The 27,800-nt window shown below is 37.8% G+C and overlaps 1 protein-coding gene across 1 annotated transcript in view; it reads right to left on the bottom strand.

The window, feature by feature from the left end:
- Window positions 1-16,981, bottom strand: part of CA5A (carbonic anhydrase 5A) — a 72,962-nt gene extending 55,981 nt beyond the window's left edge. The window contains exon 1 of the mRNA XM_073659721.1: window positions 16,779-16,981. Coding sequence (XP_073515822.1) covers window positions 16,779-16,905 — 127 coding nt within the window. The 5' untranslated portion in view covers window positions 16,906-16,981. The remainder of the gene's footprint in view (window positions 1-16,778) is intronic.
- Window positions 16,982-27,800: the final 10,819 nt, after the last annotated feature.

Below are 27,800 nucleotides of genomic sequence, written 5' to 3'. Positions count from 1 at the left end.
TGTGGGTTTTGGTAACTGCGGCCGGCTCGCGGCCTTGAAACTTTTTTTTACATGGGTACCTTCTGCTACCCATCCGGGTTCCAGTACCGTCACCTGGTTCTCGGCAGTGCCTTTGGATTAGGTGCCTCCTTCTCGGTATCCAAGTTCCACCAACGTCTGCTGGTCCTTGGTAGTGCTTTCTGACACAGGTACCTCCTGCTTAGTAACCGAGTTCCAGTACCGTCAGCTGGTCCTCGGTAGTTCCATTGGCTCTTGTACCTTCTGCTACCCATCCGGGTTCCAGTACCGTCAGCTGGTCCTCGGTAGTTCCATTTGCTCTTGTACCTTCTACTACCCATCCGGGTTCCAGTACCGTCAGCTGGTTCTCGGCAGTGTCTTTGGCATGGGTACTCCCTCCTGCCCAGCCTGGTTCCAGCACGCCAGCTGTTTCCGGGTAGTGTCAACGTCACTTTGCCTCCAATGCGTTGTCCTGTCATGTTGCGGTCGGGTTAGCCGACTCTATGGTGCCTGCAGTTTAGGTGACTCCTATGTGGGCTGCGGGATCTGGCAAAGAAGGCTGGTTCCATAGTGCCAATAGGACAAGCACCCCCTGTAGGACAATGGGTTTTGGTAACTGCGGCCGGCTCGCGGCCTTGAAACTTTTTTTTACATGGGTACCTTCTGCTACCCATCCGGGTTCCAGTACCGTCAGCTGGTTCTCGGCAGTGCCTTTGGATTAGGTGCCTCCTTCTCGGTATCCAAGTTCCACCAACGTCTGCTGGTCCTTGGTAGTGCTTTCTGGCACAGGTACCTCCTGCTTAGTAACCGAATTCCAGTACCGTCAGCTGGTCCTCGGTAGTTCCATTGGCTCTTGTACCTTCTGCTACCCATCCGGGTTCCAGTACCGTCAGCTGGTTCTCGGCAGTGCCTTTGGATTAGGTGCCTCCTTCTCGGTATCCAAGTTCCACCAACGTCTGCTGGTCCTTGGTAGTGCTTTCTGACACAGGTACCTCCTGCTTAGTAACCGAGTTCCAGTACCATCAGCTGGTCCTCGGTAGTTTCATTGGCTCTTGTACCTTCTGCTACCCATCCGGGTTCCAGTACCGTCAGCTGGTTCTCGGCAGTGCCTTTGGATTAGGTGCCTCCTTCTCGGTATCCAAGTTCCACCAACGTCTGCTGGTCCTTGGTAGTGCTTTCTGGCACAGGTACCTCCTGCTTAGTAACCGAGTTCCAGTACCGTCAGCTGGTCCTCGGTAGTTCCATTGGCTCTTGTACCTTCTGCTACCCATCCGGGTTCCAGTACAGTCAGCTGGTTCTCGGCAGTGCCTTTGGATTAGGTGCCTCCTTCTCGGTATCCAAGTTCCACCAACGTCTGCTGGTCCTTGGTAGTGCTTTCTGGCACAGGTACCTCCTGCTTAGTAACCGAGTTCCAGTACCATCAGCTGGTCCTCGGTAGTTCCTCAGCCTTCTTGTACCTTCTGCTACATTTCCAAGTTCAAGCTTTTTGAAATGGTTCTTGGTAATCACTCTGGATCTCCCTGACGAGGACCCTGAAGACGAGGACCCTGAAGACCAACCCGAAGAAGACGAGGACCCCGAAGAAGACGAGGACCCCGAAGACGAGGACCCCCGAAGACGACGACCCTGAAGACCACCCCGAAGAAGACCAAGAAGATGACCCTGAAGAAGTAGACGAAGAGGACAAAGAAGAGAAGACAAACACCAAGATACAGAGGAACAAGAGACAGAAAACCAAGAAGCAGAAGTACAAGAAGCTGCGGAACAAAAAGCGGAAGAACATTAAGCATAAGACTAAAAATCAGAGCAAAAGATAATATCTAAATTATAAGCAGAAGATGACTAAGCAGTGTATGGGGGTGAGTCCGTTCCTCCTCGTGGTGCCCCTGGAAAAGACCTGATGCTGCAGGCCAAACTTAACGCGGACAAATCCTGTTGTAAATCTTTTGTGACGGGCAGAACGAAAGATGTAATGTCCAAACTTTTAAAGATAACAACTACAGGAATGCCTGTCACAAATAAGAATATGATGAAGAAGAAGAAGATGAAGAAGGTGAAGAAGAAGTGGATGAAAAAGATGCTGATGCTGAGGATGATGAAGGAGAAAGTGTGGGAGAAGTAAAAAAGAAGGTGAAGAGCATGGAAGTAGTGAAACATAAATATCTGACAAAATATAAAAATACTTAACATAGTCAATATTTCCGTAACTCAGAACGTCTTAAAAAAAATATTAATTCCTGCTATTCCATTTGATTGGGCTAAACCTCTATGCCTTTATTGTCTCCCCCACCTCCCCCAATACATTCTACATTATTCTTAGTTGTTTTCCTTCATGTAGAATTAACCTACAAGGAAAGAAAGGGTTTATTTTCATTCCGATATTTCTGTCCCATTGACTTGCATTGGTTTCCGGTATCGGAATCGGTGATATCCGATACTTTTTCGGTATCGGTCCGATCCAATCCGATCCGATATTTCCCGATATCGGAAGGTATCGCTCAACACTACTCATGAGCAAACTGCTCCAATTGTCTCATGTCTGAAGGTTGCCTTTTCCAGATGCCATGTTTCAGCTCTTTCCAAAGATGCTCAATAGGATTTAGGTCAGGGCTCATAGAAGCCACTTCAGAATAGTCCAATGTTTTCCTCTTAGTCATTCTTGGGTGTTTTTAGCTGTGTGTTTTGGGTCATTATCCTGTTGCAAGACCCATGACCTGTGACTGAGACCAAGCTGTCTGACACTGGGCAGCACATTTCTCTCTAGAATCCCTTGATAGTCTTGAGATTTCATTGTACCTTGCACAGATTCAAGACACCCTGTGCCAGATGCAGCAAAGCAGCCCCAGAACATAACAGAGCCGCCACCATGTTTCACAGTAGGGACAGTGTTCTCTTCTTGATATGCTTCATTTTTCCATCTGTGAACATAGAGCTGATATGCCTTGTCAAAAACTTCCATTTTTGTCTCATCTGTCCATAGGACATTCTCACTGAAGCTTTGTGGCTTGTCAACATGTAGTTTGGCAAATTCCAGTCTGGCTTTTTTATGATTTTTTTTTCAACAATGGTGCTCTCCTTGGTTGTCTCCCATGAAGTCCACTTTGGATCAAACAACGACGGATGGTGCGATCTGACACTGATGTTCCTTGAGCTTGAAGTTCACCTTTAATCTCTTTAGAAGTTATCCTGGGCTCTTTTGTTACCATTCGTATTATCCATCTCTTTGATTTGTCATTAATTTTCCTCCTGCAGCCACGTCCAGGGAGGTTGGCTACAGTCCCATGGATCTTACATTTCTGAATAATATGTGCAACTGTAGTCACAGGAACATCAAGCTGCTTGGAGATGGTCTTATAAGTTTTACCTTTAACATGCTTGTCTATAATTTTCTTTCTAATCTCTGTAGCGTCGGCGTCCCTGCCTCCTGCCAGACAGGGATGCCGTTCCCCTCACCTCTCCGCTCCGTGACCGGCGGCTTCCTCCCGCTCTGCTGGCAGCGCGCGCTGCTTCCCGGCCTCTGTGCTTAGGGCGCGCGCGCGCTCCCCCTCTCTTAAAGGGGCCACGCGCGCCGTCCTAAGGAGTCCCCGGCCAATGGCCGGAGGACCTCACCATATATAAGGCCCCTCCTCCAAAATGGAGGTGCCCGAGCAATGTTGTTGTAAAGCCTTTCAACTCTGCTTCAGCCCTCAGGTCCCGTTACCAGTTACCTGCCAGTCACCTGCCAGATTCCTGCTTGATACCTGCCTGATACCTGCCTGATATCTGCTTACCTGCTTGCTATCCTGTGGTCCGACAGTCTGCCTACCAGCACCTGCCAGTCTATCTATGGATCAGTCCGCCTGCGGACCAGGAAGTACCTGCCAGATACCTGCCTGCCTGTCCAGAGACTCTTACTCGCTCACTTGGGAGCGCTCACCTGCTACCTGCCTGCTAGCCTACCTGGAGGCTTAGCTGTCACTTGCTGTGACCACCTGCCTGTCCAGAGACTCTTACTCGCTCACCTGGGAGCGCTTACCTGCTACCTACCTGCTAGCCTACCTGGAGGCTTAGACGTCACTCGCTGGGACCACCTGCCTGTCCAGAGACTCTTGCCTGCTCACCTGGGAGCGCTCACCTGCTACCTGCCAGCTAGCCTATCTAGAGATTCTTCCCTGCTGTCACTTGCCGTGACCACCTGCCCGTCTAGAGACTCTTACCCTGCTGTCACTTGCCGTGACCACCTGCCTGTCCAGAGACTCTAGCCTGCTCACCTGGGAGCGCTCACCTGCTACCTGCCTGCTAGCCTATCCAGAGACTCTTCCCTGCTGTCACTTGCCGTGACCACCTGCCCGTCTAGAGACTCTTACCCTGCTGTCACTTGCCGTGACCACCTGCCCGTCTAGAGACTCTTTCCCTGCTGTCACTTGCCGTGACCACCTGCCCGTCTAGAGACTCTTACCTTGCTGTCACTTGCCGTGACCACCCGCCTGCGTGGAGACTGTCCCCGTCACTTGCCGTGGCTTCCTGCCCCTTCTACCCAGAGACTGTCCCTGTCACTTGCCGTGACTACCTGCCCGCCTTCCCTGGGAGCCACCCGCTTCCTTACAAGGACTGCCCCTTTCTATAGTTGCTCAGAGGTTCCACCTCCCAGACCCGTTACAATCTCCTGAGACAACTCTTTCCTTTGCTTCCTCTGGTCCATGTTGCGTGTGGTACACACCATGTCACCAAACAGCACAGTGAGTATCTGTAGCCCTATATACAGGCCGACTGACTGATTACAAGATTGTAGACACCTGTGATGCTAATTACTGGACACAACTTGATTAAACATGTCCCTTTTGTCACATTATTTTCAGGGGTCCCATCATTTCTGCCCAGGCCTATTTAATGAGTTAAATTTTTTTTTTATTCTGTGGAAGCAGAAAAACAATGTCTGACTTTCATTTGTTCATTTTCATAGATTTTTAATTTATTATTACTTTTGTCAGATTCAAGTTATTTCTGTGGCCACAATTTTGACCACGTGTGTAACTACTATAATGCTGCTCCCTATGTACAAGAATATAACTACTATAATACTGCCCCCTATGTACAGGAATATAACTACTATAATACTGCTCCCTATGTACAAGAATATAACTACTATAATCCTGCTCCTATGTACAAGAATATAACTACTATAATGCTGCTCCCTATGTACAAGAATATAACTACTATAATACTGCCCCCTATGTACAAGAATATAACTACTATAATACTGCCCCTATGTACAAGAATATAACTACTATAATACTGCCCCCTATGTACAGGAATATAACTACTATAATACTGCTCCTATGTACAAGAATATAACTACTATAATACTGCTCCTATGTACAAGAATAGAACTACTATAATACTGCTCCCTATGTACAAGAATATAACTACTATAATACTGCCCCCTATGTACAAGAATATAACAACTATAATACTACCGCCAATGTACAAGAATATAACTACTATAATACTGCTCCTATGTACAAGAATATAACTACTATAATACTGTCCCCTATGTACAAGAATATAACTAATATAACACTGCCCCCTATGTACAAGAATATAACTAATATAACACTGCCCCTATGTACAAGAATATAACTACTATAATACTGCCCCCTATGTACAAGAATATAACTACTATAGTACTGCCCCCTATGTACAAGAATATAACTAATATAACACTGCCCCTATGTACAAGAATATAACTACTATAATACTGCCCCCTATGTACAAGAATATAACTACTATAATACTGCCCCCTATGTACAAGAATATAACTACTATAATACTGCCCCCTATGTACAAGAATATAAGTACTATAATACTGCTCCCTATGTACAAGAATATAACTACTATAATACTGCCCCCTATGTACAAGAATATAACTAATATAATACTGCCCCTATGTACAAGAATATAACTACTATAATACTGCCCCCTATGTACAAGAATATAACTACTATAATACTGCCCCTATGTACAAGAATATAACTGCTATAATACTGCCCCTATGTACAAGAATATAACTACTATAATACTGCCCCTATGTACAAGAATATAACTACTATAATACTGCCCCTATGTACAAGAATATAACTACTATAATACTGCCCCTATGTACAAGAATATAACTACTATAATACTGCCCCCTATGTACAAGAATATAACTACTATAATACTGCCCCTATGTACAAGAATATAACTACTATAATACTGCCCCTATGTACAGGAATATAACTACTATAATACTGCCCCTATGTACAAGAATATAACTGCTATAATACTGCTCCTATGTACAAGAATATAACTACTATAATACTGCCCCCTATGTCCAAGAATATAACTACTATAATACTGCCCCCTATGTACAAGAATATAACTACTATAATACTGCCCCTATGTACAAGAATATAACTACTATAATACTGTCCCCTATGTACAAGAATATAACTACTATAATACTGCCCCTATTTACAAGAATATAACTACTATAATACTGCCCCTATGTACAAGAATATAACTACTATAATACTGCCCCCTATGTACAAGAATATAACTACTATAATACTGCCCCCTATGTCCAAGAATATAACTACTATAATACTGCCCCTATGTACAAGAATATAACTACTATAATACTGCCCCCTATGTACAAGAATATAACTACTATAATACTGCCCCCTATGTCCAAGAATATAACTACTATAATACTGCCCCTATGTACAAGAATATAACTACTATAATACTGCCCCCTATGTACAAGAATATAACTACTACTAGATGGTGGCCCGATTCTAATGCATCGGGTATTCTAGAATATGTATGTGGCCGACCGGGCGCAATCAGCAGAGCGGTGTTTAAATTTGGCGCCAAAATCGCTGATTGATCGTGGCCGGCAACCGCGACCAATCAGCAAAGCGGTGTTTAAATTTGTCAGCAATATCGGTGATTGGTCACAGGCGGCGGCAGCGACCAATCAGCAAACCGTGTTAGTGAAGACTGGAGAGCGTGTTTAAATTTGGCGCCAAAATCGCTGATTGATCGCGGCCGGCAACCGTAACCAATCAGCAAAGCGGTGTTAAAATTTGGCGCCTATATCACTGATTGGTCACGGCCGGCGGTCGCGACTAATCATCAGAGCGGGGTTTAAATTTGGCGCCAATAATGCTGATTTGTCGCGGCCGGCAACCGAGACCAATCAGCAGAGCGGGGTTTAAATTTGGCGCCAATAATGCTGATTGGTCGCGGCCGGCCACCGCGACCAATGAGCAGAGCGGGGTTTAAATTTGGCACCAATACTGCTGATTGTTCTCGGTTGCCGGCCGCGACCAATCAGCAGAGCGGGGTTTAAATTTGGCGCCAATTCTGCTGATTGGTCGTGGCCGGCGACCGGGCGCAATCAGCAGAGCGGTGTTTAAATTTGGCGCCAAAATCGCTGATTGGTCGCGGCCGGCAACCGCGACCAATCAGAAAAGCGGTGTTTAAATTTGTCGGCAATATCGATGATTGGTCGCAGGCGGCGGCAGCGACCAATCAGCAAACCGTGTTAGTGAGGACTGGAGAGCGTGTTTAAATTTGGCGCCAAAATCGCTGATTGGTCGCGGCCGGCAACCGTAACCAATCAGCAAAGTGGTGTTAAAATTTGGCGCCTATATCGCTGATTGGTCACGGCCGGCGGTCGCGACTAATCAGCAGAGCGGGGTTTAAATTTGGTGCCAAAATCGCTGATTGGTCGCGTCCGGCGGTCGCGACCAATCAGCAGAGCGTGGTTTACATTTGGCACCAATAATGCTGATTGGTCGCGGCCGGCCACCGCGACCAATGAGCAGAGCGGGGTTTACATTTGGCGCCAATAATGCTGATTGGTCGCGGCCGTGACCAACCAGCAGAGCGGGGTTTAAATTTGGCACCAATACTGCTGATTGGTCACGGCCGGCAACCTTGACCAATCAGGAGAGCGGGGTTTAAATTTGGCGCCAATAATGCTGATTAGTCACGGCCGGCAACCGCAACCAATCAGCAGAGCGAGGTTTAAATTTGGCGCCAATACTGCTGATTGTTCTCGGTTGCCGGCCGCCACCAATCAGCAGAGCGGGGTTTAAATTTGGCGCCAATTCTGCTGATTGGTCGCGGTTGCCGGCCACAACCAATCAGTAGAGCGAGGTTTAAATTTGGCGCCAAAATCGCTGATTGGTTGCGGCCGGCCACCGCGACCAATGAGCAGAGTGGGGTTTAAATTTGGCGCCAATAATACTGATTGGTCGCGGCCGTGACCAATCAGCAGACCGGGGTTTAAATTTGGCGCCAATACTGCTGATTGGTCGCGGCCGGCGACCGCAACCAATCAGCAGAGCAGGGTTTAAATTTGGCGCCAATACTGCTGATTGGTCGCGGCTGGCAACCGCAACCAATCAGCAGAGCGGGGTTTAAATTTGGAGCCAATAATGCTGATTTGTCGCGACCGGCAACCGCGACCAAACAGCAGAGCGGGGTTTAAATTTGGCGCCAATACTGCTGATTGGTCATGGCCGGCAACCGCGACCAATCAGCAGAGCGGGGTTTAAATTTGGCGCCAATACTGCTCATTAGTCACGGCCGGCAACCGCGACCAATCAGCAGAGCTTGGTTTAAATTTGGCGCCAATAATGCTGATTGGTCGCGGCCGGCGACCGCGACCAATCAGCAGAGCGGGGTTTAAATTTGGCGCCAATACTGCTGATTGGTCGCGGTTGCCGGCCGCGACCAATCAGCAGAGCTTGGTTTAAATTTGGCGCCAATAATGCTGATTGGTCGCGGCCGGCAACTGCGACCAATCAGCAGAGCGGGGTTTAAATTTGGCGCCAATAATGCTGATTTGTCGCGGCTGGCAACCGCGACCAATCAGCAGAGCGGGGTTTAAATTTGGCGCCAATACTGCTGATTGTTCTCGGTTGCCGGCCGCGACCAATCAGCAGAGCGGGGTTTAAATTTGGCGCCAAAATCGCTGATTGGTCTCGGCCACCGGTCGCGACCAATCAGCAGAGCGGTGTTTAAATTTGGCGCCAATAATGCTGATTGGTCTCGGCCGCGACCAATCAGCAGAGCGGGGTTTAAATTTGGCGCCAATACTGCTGATTGGTCGCGGCCGGCAACCGCGACCGATCAGCAGAGCGAGGTTTAAATTTGGCGGCAATAATGCTCATTAGTCGCAGCTGGCAACCGCGACCAATCAGCAGAGCGAGGTTTAAATTTGGCGCCAATACTGCTGATTGTTCTCGGTTGCTGTCCGCGACCAATCAGCAGAGCGGGGTTTAAATTTGGCGCCAATAATACTGATTAGTCGCGGCCGGCGGTCGCGACCAATCAGCAGAGCGGGGTTTAAATTTGGCGCCAATAATGCTGATTGGTGGCGGCCGGCGACCGCGACCAATCAGCAGAGAAGGGTTTAAATTTGGCGCCAATACAGCTGATTGGTCGCAGCCGGCAACCGCGACCAATCAGCAGAGCGGTGTTTCAATTTGGCACCAAAATCGCTGATTGGTCGCGGCCGGCCACCGCGACCAATCAGCAGAGTGGGGTTTAAATTTGACGGCCATATTGCTGATTGGTCGCGGGCGGACACCGCGACCAATCAGCAGAGCGGGGATTAAATGTGGCGCCAATAATGCTGATTGGTGGCGGCCGGCGACCGCGACCAATCAGCAGAGCGGTGTTTCAATTTGGCACCAAAATCGCTGATTAGTTGCGGCCGGCGACCGAGACCAATTAGCAGAGCAGGGTTTAAATTTGCCGCCCATATCGCTGATTGGTCGCGGCACAGCAGTGTTTAAATGTGGCGCCAAAATCGCTGATTGGTCGCGGGCAGCGTCCACGAACAATCAGCACAGCAGTGTTTAAATTTGGCGCCAAGATCACTGATTGGTCGCGGCAGGAGGCCGCGACTAATTAGCGACTTGTATTAGTGAGGACCCCGGTCCTCCCTTGACACTTGCCGCTGGTCGGGGTCCTTCTGCTGCTAGCGGCCGGGAGATGAGCGCCTCGCTCCGGTCATATCCCGGCTGCATCGCCGCTGATCTCCGTCCCACAGATGAGCCGCTAACGGCCGCCAACTTTTTCTGAAATCCCGTGTCGCTGATTAGCCGCGGCCGGACCAATCAGCGATGCGGGATTTCCTGGACAGACACACAGACAGACAGACGGGATAAGATGATTATATATATAGATAATACTGCCCCCTATATACAAGAATATAACTACTATAATACTGCCCCTATGTACAAGAATATAACTACTATAATACTGCCCCTATGTACAAGAATATAACTACTATAATGCTGCCCCCTATGTCCAAGAATATAACTACTATAATACTGCCCCTATGTACAAGAATATAACTACTATAATACTGCTCCTATGTCCAAGAATATAACTACTATAATACTGCCCCCTATGTACAAGAATATAACTACTATAATACTGCTCCCTATATACAAGAATATAACTACTATAATACTGCCCCTATGTACAATAATATAACTACTATAATACTGCCCCCTATGTACAAGAATATAACTACTATAATACTGCTCCTATGTACAATAATATAACTACTATAATACTGCCCCCTATGTACAAGAATATAACTACTATAATACTGCTCCTATGTACAAGAATATAACTACTATAATACTGCTCCTATGTACAAGAATATAACTACTATAATACTGCCCCTTATGTACAAGAATATAACTACTATAATACCTGCCCCCTATGTACAAGAATATAACTACTATAATACTGCCCCCTATGTACAAGAATATAACTACTATAATACTGCCCCTATGTACAAGAATATAACTACTATAATACTGCACCCTATGTACAAGAATATAACTACTATAATACTGCCCCCTATGTACAAGAATATAACTGATACAATACTGCTCTTATGTACAAGAATATAACTACTATAATATTACCCCTATGTCCAAGAATATAACTACTATAATACTGCTCCTATGTCCAAGAATATAACTACTATAATACTGCCCCCTATGTACAAGAGTATAACTACTATAATACTGCCCTCAATGTACAAGAGTATAACTACTATAATACTGACCCCTATGTACAAGAATATAACTACTATAATACTGCCCCTATGTACAAGAATATAACTACTATAATACTGCCCCTATGTACAAGAATATAACTACTATAATACTGCCCCTATGTACAAGAATATAACTACTATAATACCTGCCCCCTATGTACAAGAATATAACTACTATAATACTGCCCCCTATGTACAAGAATATAACTACTATAATACTGCCCCCTATGTACAAGAATATAACTACTATAATACTGCCCCCTATGTACAAGAATATAATTACTATAATACTGCCCCCTATGTACAAGAATATAACTGCTACAATACTGCTCCTATGTACAAGAATATAACTACTATAATACTACCCCTATGTACAAGAATATAACTACTATAATACTGCTCCTATGTACAAGAATATAACTACTATAATACTGCCCCCTATGTACAAGAGTATAACTACTATAATACTGCCCTCTATGTACAAGAGTATAACTACTATAATACTGACCCCTATGTACAAGAATATAGCTACTATAATACTGCTCCTATGTACAAGAATATAACTACTATAATACTGCCCCTATGTAGAAGAATATAACTACTATAATACTGCCCATATGTACAAGAATATAACTACTATAATACTGTCCATATGTACAAGAATATAACTACTATAATACTGCTCCTATGTGCAAGAATATAACTATTATAATACTGCCCCCTATGTACAAGAATATAACTACTATAATACTGCTCCTATGTACAAGAATATAACTACTATAATACTGCCCCTATATACAAGTATATAACTACTATAATACTGCCTCTATGTACAAGAATATAACTACTATAATACTGCCCCCTATGTATAAGAATACAACTACTATAATACTGCTCCTATGTACAAGAATATAACTACTATAATACTGCTCCTATGTACAAGAATATAACTACTATAATACTGTTCCTATGTACAAGAATATAACTACTATAATACTGCCCCTATGTACAAGAATATAACTACTATAATACTGCTCCTATGTACAAGAATATAACTACTATAATACTGCTCCTATGTACAAGAATATAACTACTATAATACTGCTCCCATATGCAAGAATATAACTACTATTATACTGCCCCTATGTACAAGAATATAACTACTATAATACTGCCCCCTATGTATAAGAATATAACTACTATAATACTGCCCCCTATGTACAAGAATATAACTACTATAATACTGCCCCTATGTACAAGAATATAACTACTATAATACTGCTCCTATGTACAAGAATATAACTACTATAATACTACCCCTATGTACAAGAATATAACTACTATAATACTGCCCCCATGTACAAGAATATAACTACTATAATACTGCTCCTATATACAAGAATATAACTACTATAATACTGCTCCTATGTACAAGAATATAACTACTATAATACTGCCCCTATGTACAAGAATATAACTACTATAATACTGCTCCCATGTACAAGAATATAACTACTATAATACTGCGCCTATGTACAAGAATATAACTACTATAATACTGCCCCTATGTACAAGAATATAACTACTATAATACTGCCCCCTATGTACAAGAATATAACTACTATAATACTGCCCCTATGTACAAGAATATAACTACTATAATACTGCTCCCATGTACATGAATATAACTACTATAATACTGCTCCTAAGTACAAGAATATAACTACTATAATACTGCCCCTATGTACAAGAATATAACTGCTATAATACTGCCCCTATGTACAAGAATATAACTACTATAATACTGCCCCCTATGTACAAGACTATAACTACTATAATACTGCTCCTATGTACAAGAATATAACTACTATAATACTGCCCCTATGTACAAGAATATAACTACTATAATACTGCTCCTATGTACAAGAATATAACTACTATAATACTGCGCCTATGTACAAGAATATAACTACTATAATACTGCCCCTATGTACAAGAATATAACTACTATAATACTGCTCCTATGTACAAGAATATAACTACTATAATACTACCCCTATGTACAAGAATATAACTACTATAATACTGCCCCCATGTACAAGAATATAACTACTATAATACTGCTCCTATATACAAGAATATAACTACTATAATACCGCTCCTATGTACAAGAATATAACTACTATAATACTGCCCCTATGTACAAGAATATAACTACTATAATACTGCTCCTATGTACAAGAATATAACTACTATAATACTGTGCCTATGTACAAGAATATAACTACTATAATACTGCCCCTATGTACAAGAATATAACTACTATAATACTGCCCCCTATGTACAAGAATATAACTACTATAATACTGCCCCTATGTACAAGAATATAACTACTATAATACTGCTCCTATGTGCAAGAATATAACTACTATAATACTACCCCTATGTACAAGAATATAACTACTATAATACTGCTCCTATGTACAAGAATATAACTACTATAATACTGCCCCTATGTACAAGAATATAACTACTATAATACTGCCCCTATGTACAAGAATATAACTACTATAATACTGCTCCTATGTGCAAGAATATAACTACTATAATACTACCCCTATGTACAAGAATATAACTACTATAATACTGCTCCTATGTACAAGAATATAACTACTATAATACTGCCCCTATGTACAAGAATATAACTACTATAATACTGCTCCTATGTACAAGAATATAACTACTATAATACTGTGCCTATGTACAAGAATATAACTACTATAATACTGCCCCTATGTACAAGAATATAACTACTATAATACTGCCCCCTATGTACAAGAATATAACTACTATAATACTGCCCCTATGTACAAGAATATAACTACTATAATACTGCTCCTATGTGCAAGAATATAACTACTATAATACTACCCCTATGTACAAGAATATAACTACTATAATACTGCTCCTATGTACAAGAATATAACTACTATAATACTGCCCCTATGTACAAGAATATAACTACTATAATACTGCCCCTATGTACAAGAATATAACTACTATAATACTGCTCCTATGTACAAGAATATAACTACTATAATACTGCTTGTTTTGGGCAACAAAAATTCTATATTATGGCCTTGATCGGCACGGGAACCTTTATATTAGAGTTCCCTTTTGATATTAAGAATGATCATATTCTTTAGTTTCTTCTTTCTTTTATTATTTTTCTTTACGAAAATGAACATGTAGTAACAAAATTATTCCGAAAAACAGATGAGTCATAAAATCTACAAAATGAGTCACAGGGAGACACTGAACACTTTATTAAGGGAAGGAAAACTTTCCTGATGTTTCTCTGCTGGTGGAGAACTTGGTGTCTACTTATTTCAATAATCATTGAGTCTTGAGATAACCTAGAATCTAAGTGAAGGAAGTATTTGGCTCTGCTTGCAGTGATATCACCTTAAAGGGAATTTGTCAGTAGGTTTTTGCTACTTCATCTGAGAGCAGCATAATGTAGGCAAAGAGACCCTGAATCCAACGATGTATCACTTAGATTACTGGGTGCAGCCGTTCTGACACAATCAGAGTTTTTAGATTTAGCATCCAAGGGGTAACGTTTCTCCTGCGGAGAGTGACATGTTAAACATGTAAAGGTGAGGAGACTTTTAAGCAGTAATGCTCCTCTGGGAAATATGCAAATTGTCTTTTTAGAGAGGAAGAGAACTAGAACTCTAGTGCCACCTATAGGAAGTAGCAATCCTAAGAGTCAATATCGACCCTTTAACGAGCCTTGTCATATGATTTAGGATTAAAGCTAGAGCCATAATCTCAATTTGCAGTCACTGTGTTTTGGGATACTGCCCCTCATCAGTGCAAAGTGTGAAATATGGTTTGCCTGGGTGAGAGGTGTCAGACCGGTATCCAAGGGGTAACATTTCTCCTTGCGGAGAGTGGCATGTTAAGCATGTCAAGGTGAGGAGACTTTTAAGCTGCGTATTTCCCAGAGAAGCATTGCGGCTTAAAAGTCTCCTCACCTTAACATGCTTAACTTGTCACTCCCTGCAAGAAGAAATGTTACCCCTTGGATACCGGTCTGACACCTTTCACCCAGGCAAACCATATCTCACACTTTGCACTGATGAGAGGCAGTATCCCGAAACACAGTGACTGCAAATTGAGACTATGGTTCTGGCTTTTATCCTAAACCATATGACAAGGCTCGTTAAAGGGTCGATATTGACTTTTAGGATTGCTTCTTCCTATAGGTGGCACTAGAGTTCTAGTCCTCTTCCTCTCTGAAGAGACAATTTGTAGATTTATCATGAAACAGAGCTGAAAAAGCTGCCTCTGTCCACACAAGGCTCTATGTACATTGTCCATTAACAGTGAGCTCCTTATCACAGGAGGGGGTGGAGTCTGACCTGATAGTCACAGCAATGATATTCACCAGGTGATAAAACCTTCATTGTAAGTAAACAATAGCACACAGCTTGATAAGTGACACATCATCGAAATCAGTGTTTCAGCCTCTATCTCCTGCTGTCTTCAGATTACATAGCAAAAACCTGCTGACAGATTCCCTTTAAGCCAGGTTCACACAGGTATATTTTACAGTCCATATACAGAAATCAATGCCCGGACAGACCATGGGTCTTTCTACCTAAACAGCCTCACAAACAAATATGAGTCTGGAGACTCATGATCAGTCCGGGCATTGCTTTCTGTACGTGGACTGAGAAATACACACGTCTGAATCCGGCCTTAATCTACTTTAATTCTATATAACCTGCTGTATTAGTTTTACATGCATTTTTGACCACTAGGGGGAAACGTCACAACAACAATATAGGATTATACTCTTAGGCAACTAGATGTGATGTGCTTGATTGAGGTAACCGGCAGCAATACAGAATCCAGTGTTCGTCAGATACTTTCTTGTACTTTCTTGTAGTGCAGAGGCCAAACCTCGGCTGATACAGGAGCGGTATATTGGAGGATAGCCAACAGGGGAGTTAGTCTTGCGGCGCTGTCAGCTGGATATTTGAGGTATATCCATACCCCTTTAAAGGCCATGATGACGCTCGGGGGCTATATTGTCTCTACCCCAATCACATTTCATTCCTCGCCTCCTTCCTGCAATCGTTGCCCTAGACACTGATGATTCTGCATTGGGAGCCATAGTCTCACTGTGTGCCGCCATATAGTGCCACTGTAGAATACTAGCTATAATTCCACTATGATACAGCGTATTGTGAAGCATGTTACTTATTGATTTCTATGGCGCTGAAAGACCCCCCCAAAACCACTCGTCATTCTTGGAAGTTCACAACCACTTTAAATGCAAATGGAAAGAAAAAAATTAAAAAAAAGATCCAGTTAAAAATGTATCCAGGAAGATTCTTCTGAGCACTGAAGTTTTGGATCAAAATAACATAAAATATTGTTTTTCTGCCAAAAATTCACCAGGACTGAGGGGGGCTTTGTCTTATAGGGACTCTCCAATTTCCGCCAGGACTTTTAATTGTTAAAGGGACAATCAGAGATAGATTAGTGCTACATTTATGGTCAATGTACAGTCCTGCCGGTGCATATTGTGCATTTGTGGCCCCCCTAGGTTGCAGTCAGGGGCCCTGGTCAGATTTGGGTGGACTCAGTTACTCACAGTTTGCATCCTTGTGCTGGAGAGAACACGCAGCCAAACTGCAGCGTCTGACTTGTATCCTGTTCTGCGGATGTGAGACGCATCTTGCCAGTTGTTTGCTTAATGTAAAGATGGATCTCGCCCGCATCACTGCGACCTACATGGAGCTGGGTGATCAGATGCTGGAGGAATTGCCCTGGACACCGAGCGCTTCTCCCATATATACTCAGATGCCGAGTGTCTGTTTGCTTTCAGCAGCTCAGTTAATATTCCACCCAGGTCTCATCATTGGCTCCAAGTTTCCCTGAGTGTGGAAGAAAGTCAGAACATTTCAAGGGGAGCGGATACGAATGTGAATGAGAATTCAGCAGAACACTGTAGAGTCCGCCTCACTCCAAATATGTGTAACCACAGAAGACAGCAATGTGCTCAGGACTGTAGGGGGCAGTATTATAGTAGTTATATTCTTCTGTATAGGGGCAGTATTATAGTAGTTATATTCTTCTGTATAGGGGCAGTATTATAGTAGTTATATTCTTGTACATAGGGAGCAGTATTATAGTAGTTATATTCTTGTACATAGGGAGCAGTATTATAGTAGTTATATTCTTGTACATAGGGGGCAGTATTATAGTAGTTATATTCTTGTACATAGGGAGCAGTATTATAGTAGTTATATTCTTGTACATAGGGAGCAGTATTATAGTAGTTATATTCTTGTACATAGGGGCAGTATTATAGTAGTTATATTCTTGTACATAGGGGCAGTATTATAGTAGTTATATTCTTGTACATATAGGCAGTATTATAGTAGTTATATTCTTGTACATAGGGAGCAGTATTATAGTAATTATATTCTTGTACATAGGGGGTAGTATTATAGTAGTTATATTCTTGTACATAGGGGCAGTATTATAGTAGTTATATTCTTGTACATAGGAGCAGTATTATAGTAGTTATATTTTTGTACACAGGGGGCAGTATTATAGTAGTTATATTCTTGTACATAGGGGCAGTATTATAGTAGCTATATTCTTGTACATAGGGAGCAGTATTATAGTAGTTATATTCTTGTACATAGGATCAGTATTATAGTAGTTATATTCTTGTACATTGGGACAGTATTATAGTAGTTATATTCTTGTACATAGGAGTAGTATTATAGTAGTTATATTCTGGTACATAGGAGCAGTATTATAGTAGTTATATTCTTGTACATAGGAGCAGTATTATAGTAGTTATATTCTTATACATAGGGGGCAGTATTATAGTAGTTATATTATTGTACATAGGGGCAGTATTATAGTAGTTATATTCGTGTACATAGGAGCAGTATTATAGTAGTTATATTCTTGTACATAGGGAGCAGTATTATAGTAGTTATATTCATGTACATAGGAGCAGTATTATAGCAGTTATATTCTTGTACATAGGAGCAGTATTATAGTAGTTATATTCTTGTACACAGGGGGCAGTATTATAGTAGTTATATTCTTGTACATAGGAGCAGTATTATAGTAGTTTTATTATTGTACATAGGGGCAGTATTATAGTAGTTATATTCTTCTACATAGGAGCAATATTATAGTAGTTATATTCTTGTACATAGGGGAAGTATTATAGTAGTTATATTCTTGTACATAGGCGGCAGTATTATAGCAGTTATATTCTTGTACATAGGAGGCAGTATTATAGTAGTTATATTCTTGTATATAGGGGCAGTATTATAGTAGTTATATTCTTGTACATAGGAGCAGTATTATAGTAGTTATATTCTTGTACATAGGGGGCAGTATTATAGTAGTTATATTCTTGTACATAGGAGCAGTATTATAGTAGTTATATTCTTGTACACAGGGAGCAGTATTATAGTAGTTATATTCTTGTACATAGGGGCAGTATTATAGTATTTATATTCTTGTATATAGGAGCAGCATTATAGTAGTTATATTCTTGTACATAGGGGGCAGTATTATAGTAGTTATATTCTTGTACAAAGGGGGCAGCATTATTGTAGTTATATTCTTGTACATAGGGGGCAGTATTATAGTAGTTATATTCTTGTACATAGGGGCAGTATTATAGTAGTTATATTCTTGGACATAGGAGCAGTATTATAGTAGTTATATTCTTGTACATAGGAGCAGGATTATAGTAGTTATATTCTTGTACATTAGAGCAATATTATAGTAGTTATATTATTGTACATAGGAGCAGTATTATAGTTGTTATATTCTTGTACATAGGGAGCAGTATTATAGTAGTTCTATTATTGTACATAGGAGCAATATTATAGTAGTTATATTCTTGTACATTAGAGCAGTATTATAGTAGTTATATTCTTGTACATAGGAGGCAGTATTATAGTAGTTATATTCTAGTACATAAGGGCAGTATTCTAGTAGTTATATTCTTATACATAGGAGCAGTATTATAGTATTTGTATTCTTGTACATAGGGGGCAGTATTATAGTAGTTATATTATTGTACATAGGAGCAATATTATAGTAGTTATATTCTTGTACATTAGAGCAGTATTATAGTAGTTATATTATTGTACATAGGAGCAGTTTTATAGTTGTTATATTGTACATAGGGAGCAGTATTATAGTAGTTATATTCTTGTACATAGGTGCAGTATTATAGTATTTATATTCGTGTACATTAGAGCAGTATTAAAGTACTTATATTTTTGTACATAGGGGCATTATTATAGTAGTTATATTCTTGTACATTAGAGCAGTATTATAGTAGTTATATTCTTGTACATTAGAGCAGTATTATAGTAGTTATATTCTTGTACATAGGAGCAGTATTATAGTAGTTATATTCTTGTACATAGGAGGCAGTATTATAGTAGTTATATTCTAGTACATAAGGGCAGTATTCTAGTAGTTATATTCTTGTACATAGGAGCAGTATTATAGTAGTTATATTCTTGTACATAGGGGGCAGTATTATAGTAGTTACATTCTTGTACATAGGAGCAATATTATAGTAGTTATATTCTTATACATAGGGGGCAGTATTATAGTAGTTATACTCTTATACATAGGGGGCAGTATTATAATAGTTATACTCTTGTACATAGGGGGCAGTATTATAGTAGTTATATTCTTGTACATAGGTGCAGTATTATAGTATTTATATTCGTGTACATTAGAGCAGTATTAAAGTACTTATATTTTTGTACATAGGAGCAGTATTATAGTAGTTATATTCTTGTACATAGGAGGCAGTATTATAGTAGTTATATTCTTGTACATTAGAGCAGTATTATAGTAGTTATATTCTTGTACATTAGAGCAGTATTATAGTAGTTATATTCTTGTACATAGGAGCAGTATTATAGTAGTTATATTCTTGTACATTAGAGCAGTATTATAGTAGTTATATTCTTGTACATAGGAGCAGTATTATAGTAGTTATATTCTTGTACATAGGAGGCAGTATTATAGTAGTTATATTCTAGTACATAAGGGCAGTATTCTAGTAGTTATATTCTTGTACATAGGAGCAGTATTATAGTAGTTATATTCTTGTACATAGGGGGCAGTATTATAGTAGTTACATTATTGTACATAGGAGCAGTATTATAGTAGTTATATTCTTATACATAGGGGGCAGTATTATAGTAGTTATACTCTTATACATAGGGGGCAGTATTATAATAGTTATACTCTTGTACATAGGGGGCAGTATTATAGTAGTTATATTCTTGTACATAGGAGCAGTATTATAGTAGTTATATTCTTGTACATAGGGGGCAGTATTATAGTAGTTATATTCTTGTACATAGGGAGCAGTATTATAGTAGTTATATTCTTGTACACAGGAGCAGGATTATAGTAGTTATATTCTTGTACATAGGAGCAGCATTATAGTAGTTATATTCTTGTACATTAGAGCAGTATTATAGTAGTTATATTATTGTACATAGGAGCAGTATTATAGTTGTTATATTCTTGTACATAGGGAGCAGTATTATAGTAGTTATATTCTTATACATAGGGAGCAGTATTATAGTAGTTATATTCTTGTACATAGGAGCAGTATTATAGTAGTTATATTCTTGTACATTAGAGCAGTATTATAGTAGTTATATTCTTGTACATAGGAGCAGTATTATAGTAGTTATATTCTTGTACATAGGAGGCAGTATTATAGTAGTTATATTCTAGTACATAAGGGCAGTATTCTAGTAGTTATATTCTTATACATAGGAGCAGTATTATAGTATTTGTATTCTTGTACATAGGGGCAGTATTATAGTAGTTATATTATTGTACATAGGAGCAATATTATAGTAGTTATATTCTTGTACATTAGAGCAGTATTATAGTAGTTATATTATTGTACATAGGAGCAGTTTTATAGTTGTTATATTGTACATTGGGAGCAGTATTATAGTAGTTATATTCTTGTACATAGGTGCAGTATTATAGTATTTATATACGTATACATTAGAGCAGTATTAAAGTACTTATATTTTTGTACATAGGGGCATTATTATAGTAGTTATATTCTTGTACATAGGGGGCAGTATTATAGTAGTTATATTCTTGTACAATAGAGCAGTATTATAGTAGTTATATTCTTGTACATAGGAGCAGTATTATAGTAGTTATATTCTTGTACATTAGAGCAGTATTATAGTAGTTATATTCTTGTACATAGGAGCAGTATTATAGTAGTTATATTCTTGTACATAGGAGGCAGTATTATAGTAGTTATATTCTAGTACATAAGGGCAGTATTCTAGTAGTTATATTCTTGTACATAGGAGCAGTATTATAGTAGTCATAATCTTGTACATAGGGGGCAGTATTATCGTAGTTACATTCTTGTACATAGGAGCAGTATTATAGTAGTTATATTCTTATACATAGGGGGCAGTATTATAATAGTTATACTCTTGTACATAGGGGGCAGTATTATAGTAGTTCTATTCTTGCACATAGGGGGCAGTATTATAGTAGTTATATTCTTTTACATAGGAGCAGTATTATAGTAGTTATATTCTTGTACATAGGTGCAGTATTATAGTAGTTATATTCTTGTACATAGGGGGCAGTATTATAGTAGTTATATTCTTGTACATAGGGGCAGTACTATAGTAGCTATATTCTTGTACATAGGAGCAGTTTTATAGTAGTTATATTCTTGTACATAGGTGCAGTATTATAGTAGTTATATCATAGTACATAGGAGCAGTTTTATAGTAGTTATATTCTTGTACATAGGGGGCAGTATTATAGTAGTTATATTCTTGTACATAGGTTCAGTATTATAGTAGTTATATTCCTGTACATAGGAGCAGTATTATAGTAGCTATATTCTTGTACATAGGAGCAGTATTATATTAGTTATATTCTTGTACATAGGAGCAGTATTATAGTAGTTATATTATTGAACATAGGGGGCAGTATTATAGTAGTTATATTCTTGTACATAGGAGCAGTATTATAGTAGTTATATTATTGTACATAGGGAGCAGTATTATAGTAGTTATATTGTTGCACATAGGGGCAGTATTATAGTAGGTATATTCTTGTACATTAGAGAAGTATTATAGTAGTTATATTATTGTACATAGGAGCAGTATTATAGTAGTTATATTCTTGTACATAGGAGCAGTATTATAGTTGTTATATTCTTGTACATAGGAGCAGTATTATAGTAGTTATATTCTTGTACATTAGAGCAGTATTATAGTAGTTATATTCTTGTACATAGGTGCAGTATTATAGTATTTATATTTGTGTACATTAGAGCAATATTAAAGTACTTATATTTTTGTACATAGGGGCATTATTATAGTAGTTATATTCTTGTACATTAGAGCAGTATTATAGTAGTTATATTCTTGTACAGTAGAGCAGTATTATAGTAGTTATATTCTTGTACATAGGAGCAGTATTATAGTAGTTATATTCTTGTACATTAGAGCAGTATTATAGTAGTTATATTCTTGTACATAGGAGCAGTATTATAGTAGTTATATTCTTGTACATAGGAGGCAGTATTATAGTAGTTATATTCTAGTACATAAGGGCAGTATTCTAGTAGTTATATTCTTGTACATAGGAGCAGTATTATAGTAGTTATATTCTTGTACATAGGGGGCAGTATTATAGTAGTTCTATTATTGTACATAGGAGCAATATTATAGTAGTTATATTCTTGTACATTAGAGCAGTATTATAGTAGTTATATTATTGTACATAGGAGCAGTTTTATAGTAGTTATATTCTTGCACACAGGGAGCAGTATTATAGTAGTTATATTCTTGTACATAGGAGCAGTATTATAGTAGTTATATTCTTGTACATTAGAGCAGTATTATAGTAGTTATATTCTTGTACATAGGAGCAGTATTATAGTAGTTATATTCTTGTACATAGGAGGCAGTATTATAGTAGTTATATTCTAGTACATAAGGGCAGTATTCTAGTAGTTATATTCTTATACATAGGAGCAGTATTATAGTATTTGTATTCTTGTTCATAGGGGGGCAGTATTATAGTAGTTATATTATTGTACATAGGAGCAATATTATAGTAGTTATATTCTTGTACATTAGAGCAGTATTATAGTAGTTATATTATTGTATATAGGAGCAGTTTTATAGTTGTTATATTGTACATAGGGAGCAGTATTATAGTAGTTATATTCTTGTATATAGGTGCAGTATTATAGTATTTATATTCGTATACATTAGAGCAGTATTAAAGTACTTATATTTTTGTACATAGGGGCATTATTATAGTAGTTATATTCTTGTACATTAGAGCAGTATTATAGTAGTTATATTCTTGTACAATAGAGCAGTATTATAGTAGTTATATTCTTGTACATAGGAGCAGTATTATAGTAGTTATATTCTTGTACATTAGAGCAGTATTATAGTAGTTATATTCTTGTACATAGGAGCAGTATTATAGTAGTTATATTCTTGTACATAGGAGGCAGTATTATAGTAGTTATATTCTAGTACATAAGGGCAGTATTCTAGTAGTTATATTCTTGTACATAGGAGCAGTGTTATAGTAGTTATATTCTTGTACATAGGGGGCAGTATTATCGTAGTTACATTCTTGTACATAGGAGCAGTATTATAGTAGTTATATTCTTATACATAGGGGGCAGTATTATAATAGTTATACTCTTGTACATAGGGGGCAGTATTATAGTAGTTCTATTCTTGTACATAGGGGGCAGTATTATAGTAGTTATATTCTTTTACATAGGAGCAGTATTATAGTAGTTATATTCTTGTACATAGGTGCAGTATTATAGTAGTTATATTCTTGTACATAGGAGGCAGTATTATAGTAGTTATATTCTTGTACATAGGGGCAGTACTATAGTAGCTATATTCTTGTACATAGGAGCAGTTTTATAGTAGTTATATTCTTGTACATAGGAGCAGTATTATAGTAGTTATATTCTTGTACATAGGTGCAGTATTATAGTAGTTATATCATAGTACATAGGAGCAGTTTTATAGTAGTTATATTCTTGTACATAGGGGGCAGTATTATAGTAGTTATATTCTTGTACATAGGTGCAGTATTATAGTAGTTATATTCCTGTACATAGGAGCAGTATTATAGTAGCTATATTCTTGTACATAGGAGCAGTATTATAGTAGTTATATTCTTGTACATAGGAGCAGTATTATAGTAGTTATATTATTGAACATAGGGGGCAGTATTATAGTAGTTATATTCTTGTACATAGGAGCAGTATTATAGTAGTTATATTATTGTACATAGGGAGCAGTATTATAGTAGTTATATTATTGCACATAGGGGCAGTATTATAGTAGGTATATTCTTGTACATTAGAGAAGTATTATAGTCGTTATATTATTGTACATAGGAGCAGTATTATAGTAGTTATATTCTTGTACATAGGAGCAGTATTATAGTTGTTATATTCTTGTACATAGGAGCAGTATTATAGTAGTTATATTCGTGTACATTAGAGCAGTATTAAAGTACTTATATTTTTGTACATAGGGGCATTATTATAGTAGTTATATTCTTGTACATTAGAGCAGTATTATAGTAGTTATATTCTTGTACATTAGAGCAGTATTATAGTAGTTATATTCTTGTACATAGGAGCAGTATTATAGTAGTTATATTCTTGTACATTAGAGCAGTATTATAGTAGTTATATTCTTGTACATAGGAGCAGTATTATAGTAGTTATATTCTTGTACATAGGAGGCAGTATTATAGTAGTTATATTCTAGTACATAAGGGCAGTATTCTAGTAGTTATATTCTTGTACATAGGAGCAGTATTATAGTAGTTATATTCTTGTACATAGGGGGCAGTATTATAGTAGTTCTATTATTGTACATAGGAGCAATATTATAGTAGTTATATTCTTGTACATTAGAGCAGTATTATAGTAGTTATATTATTGTACATAGGAGCAGTTTTATAGTAGTTATATTCTTGCACACAGGGAGCAGTATTATAGTAGTTATATTCTTGTACATAGGAGCAGTATTATAGTAGTTATATTCTTGTACATTAGAGCAGTATTATAGTAGTTATATTCTTGTACATAGGAGCAGTATTATAGTAGTTATACTCTTGTACATAGGAGGCAGTATTCTAGTAGTTATATTCTAGTACATAAGGGCAGTATTCTAGTAGTTATATTCTTATACATAGGAGCAGTATTATAGTATTTGTATTCTTGTACATAGGGGGCAGTATTATAGTAGTTATATTATTGTACATAGGAGCAATATTATAGTAGTTATATTCTTGTACATTAGAGCAGTATTATAGTAGTTATATTATTGTACATAGGAGCAGTATTATAGTTGTTATATTCTTGTACATAGGGAGCAGTATTATAGTAGTTATATTCTTGTACATAGAGGGTAGTATTATAGTAGTTATATTCTTATACATAGGGGCAGTATTATAGTAGTTATATTCTTGTACATAGGAGCAGTTTTATAGTAGTTATATTCTTGTACATAGGAGGCAGTATTATAGTAGTTATATTCTTGTATATAGGGGAAGTATTATAGTAGTTATATTCTTGTTCATAGGTGCAGTATTATAGTAGTTATATTCTTGTACATAGCGCAGTATTATAGTAGATATATTCTTGTACATAAGGCAGTATTCTAGTAGTTATATTCTTATACATAGGAGCAGTATTATAGTATTTGTATTCTTGTACATAGGGGGCAGTATTTTAGTAGTTATATTATTGTACATAGGAGCAATATTATAGTAGTTATATTCTTGTACATTAGAGCAGTATCATAGTAGTTATATTATTGTACATAGGAGCAGTTTTATAGTTGTTATATTGTACAAAGGGAGCAATATTATAGTAGTTATATTCTTGTACATAGGGGGCAGTATTATAGTAGTTCTATTATTGTACATAGGAGCAATATTATAGTAGTTATATTCTTGTACATTAGAGCAGTATTATAGTAGTTTTATTATTGTACATAGGAGCAGTTTTATAGTAGTTATATTCTTGCATACAGGGAGCAGTATTATAGTAGTTATATTCTTGTACATAGGAGCAGTATTATAGTAGTTATATTCTTGTACATTAGAGCAGTATTATAGTAGTTATATTCTTGTACATAGGAGCAGTATTATAGTAGTTATATTCTTGTACATAGAAGGCAGTATTATAGTAGTTATATTCTAGTACATAAGGGCTGTATTCTAGTAGTTATATTCTTATACATAGGAGCAGTATTATAGTATTTGTATTCTTGTACATAGGGGGCAGTATTATAGTAGTTATATTATTGTACATAGGAGCAATATTATAGTAGTTATATTCTTGTACATTAGAGCAGTATTAAGGTAGTTATATTATTGTACATAGGAGCAGTTTTATAGTTGTTATATTGTACATAGGGAGCAGTATTATAGTAGTTATATTCTTGTACACAGGGACCAGTATTATAGTAGTTATATTCTTGTACATAGGAGCAGTATTATAGTAGTTATATTCTTGTACATTAGAGCAGTATTATAGTAGTTATATTCTTGTACATAGGAGCAGTATTATAGTAGTTATATTCTTGTACATAGGAGGCAGTATTATAGTAGTTATATTCTAGTACATAAGGGCAGTATTCTAGTAGTTATATTCTTATACATAGGAGCAGTATTATAGTATTTGTATTCTTGTACATAGGGGGCAGTATTATAGTAGTTATATTATTGTACATAGGAGCAATATTATAGTAGTTATATTCTTGTACATTAGAGCAGTATTATAGTAGTTATATTATTGTACATAGGAGCAGTATTATAGTTGTTATATTCTTGTACATAGGGAGCAGTATTATAGTAGTTATATTCTTGTACATAGGAGCAGTATTATAGTAGTTATATTCTTGTACATAGAGGGTAGTATTATAGTAGTTATATTCTTATACATAGGGGCAGTATTATAGTAGTTATATTCTTGTACATAGGAGCAGTTTTATAGTAGTTATATTCTTGTACATAGGAGGCAGTATTATAGTAGTTATATTCTTGTATATAGGGGAAGTATTATAGTAGTTATATTCTTGTTCATAGGTGCAGTATTATAGTAGTTATATTCTTGTACATAGCGCAGTATTATAGTAGTTATATTCTTGTATATAAGGCAGTATTCTAGTAGTTATATTCTTATACATAGGAGCAGTATTATAGTATTTGTATTCTTGTACATAGGGGGCAGTATTATAGTAGTTATATTATTGTACATAGGAGCAATATTATAGTAGTTATATTCTTGTACATTAGAGCAGTATCATAGTAGTTATATTATTGTACATAGGAGCAGTTTTATAGTTGTTATATTGTACATAGGGAGCAATATTATAGTAGTTATATTCTTGTACATAGGTGCAGTATTATAGTATTTATATTCGTGTACATTAGAGCAGTATTAAAGTACTTATATTTTTGTACATAGGGGCATTATTATAGCAGTTATATTCTTGTACATTAGAGCAGTATTATAGTAGTTATATTCTTGTACATT

The sequence above is a fragment of the Phyllobates terribilis genome, unplaced genomic scaffold, assembly GCF_046119375.1.
Source record: "Phyllobates terribilis strain yellow unplaced genomic scaffold, ASM4611937v1 Scaffold_14__1_contigs__length_39327217, whole genome shotgun sequence".
Classification (NCBI taxonomy): Eukaryota; Metazoa; Chordata; class Amphibia; order Anura; family Dendrobatidae; genus Phyllobates; species Phyllobates terribilis.
The sequence above is the reverse complement of the archived record's forward strand: the minus strand, read 5'-3'. Positions and strand labels throughout refer to the sequence as shown.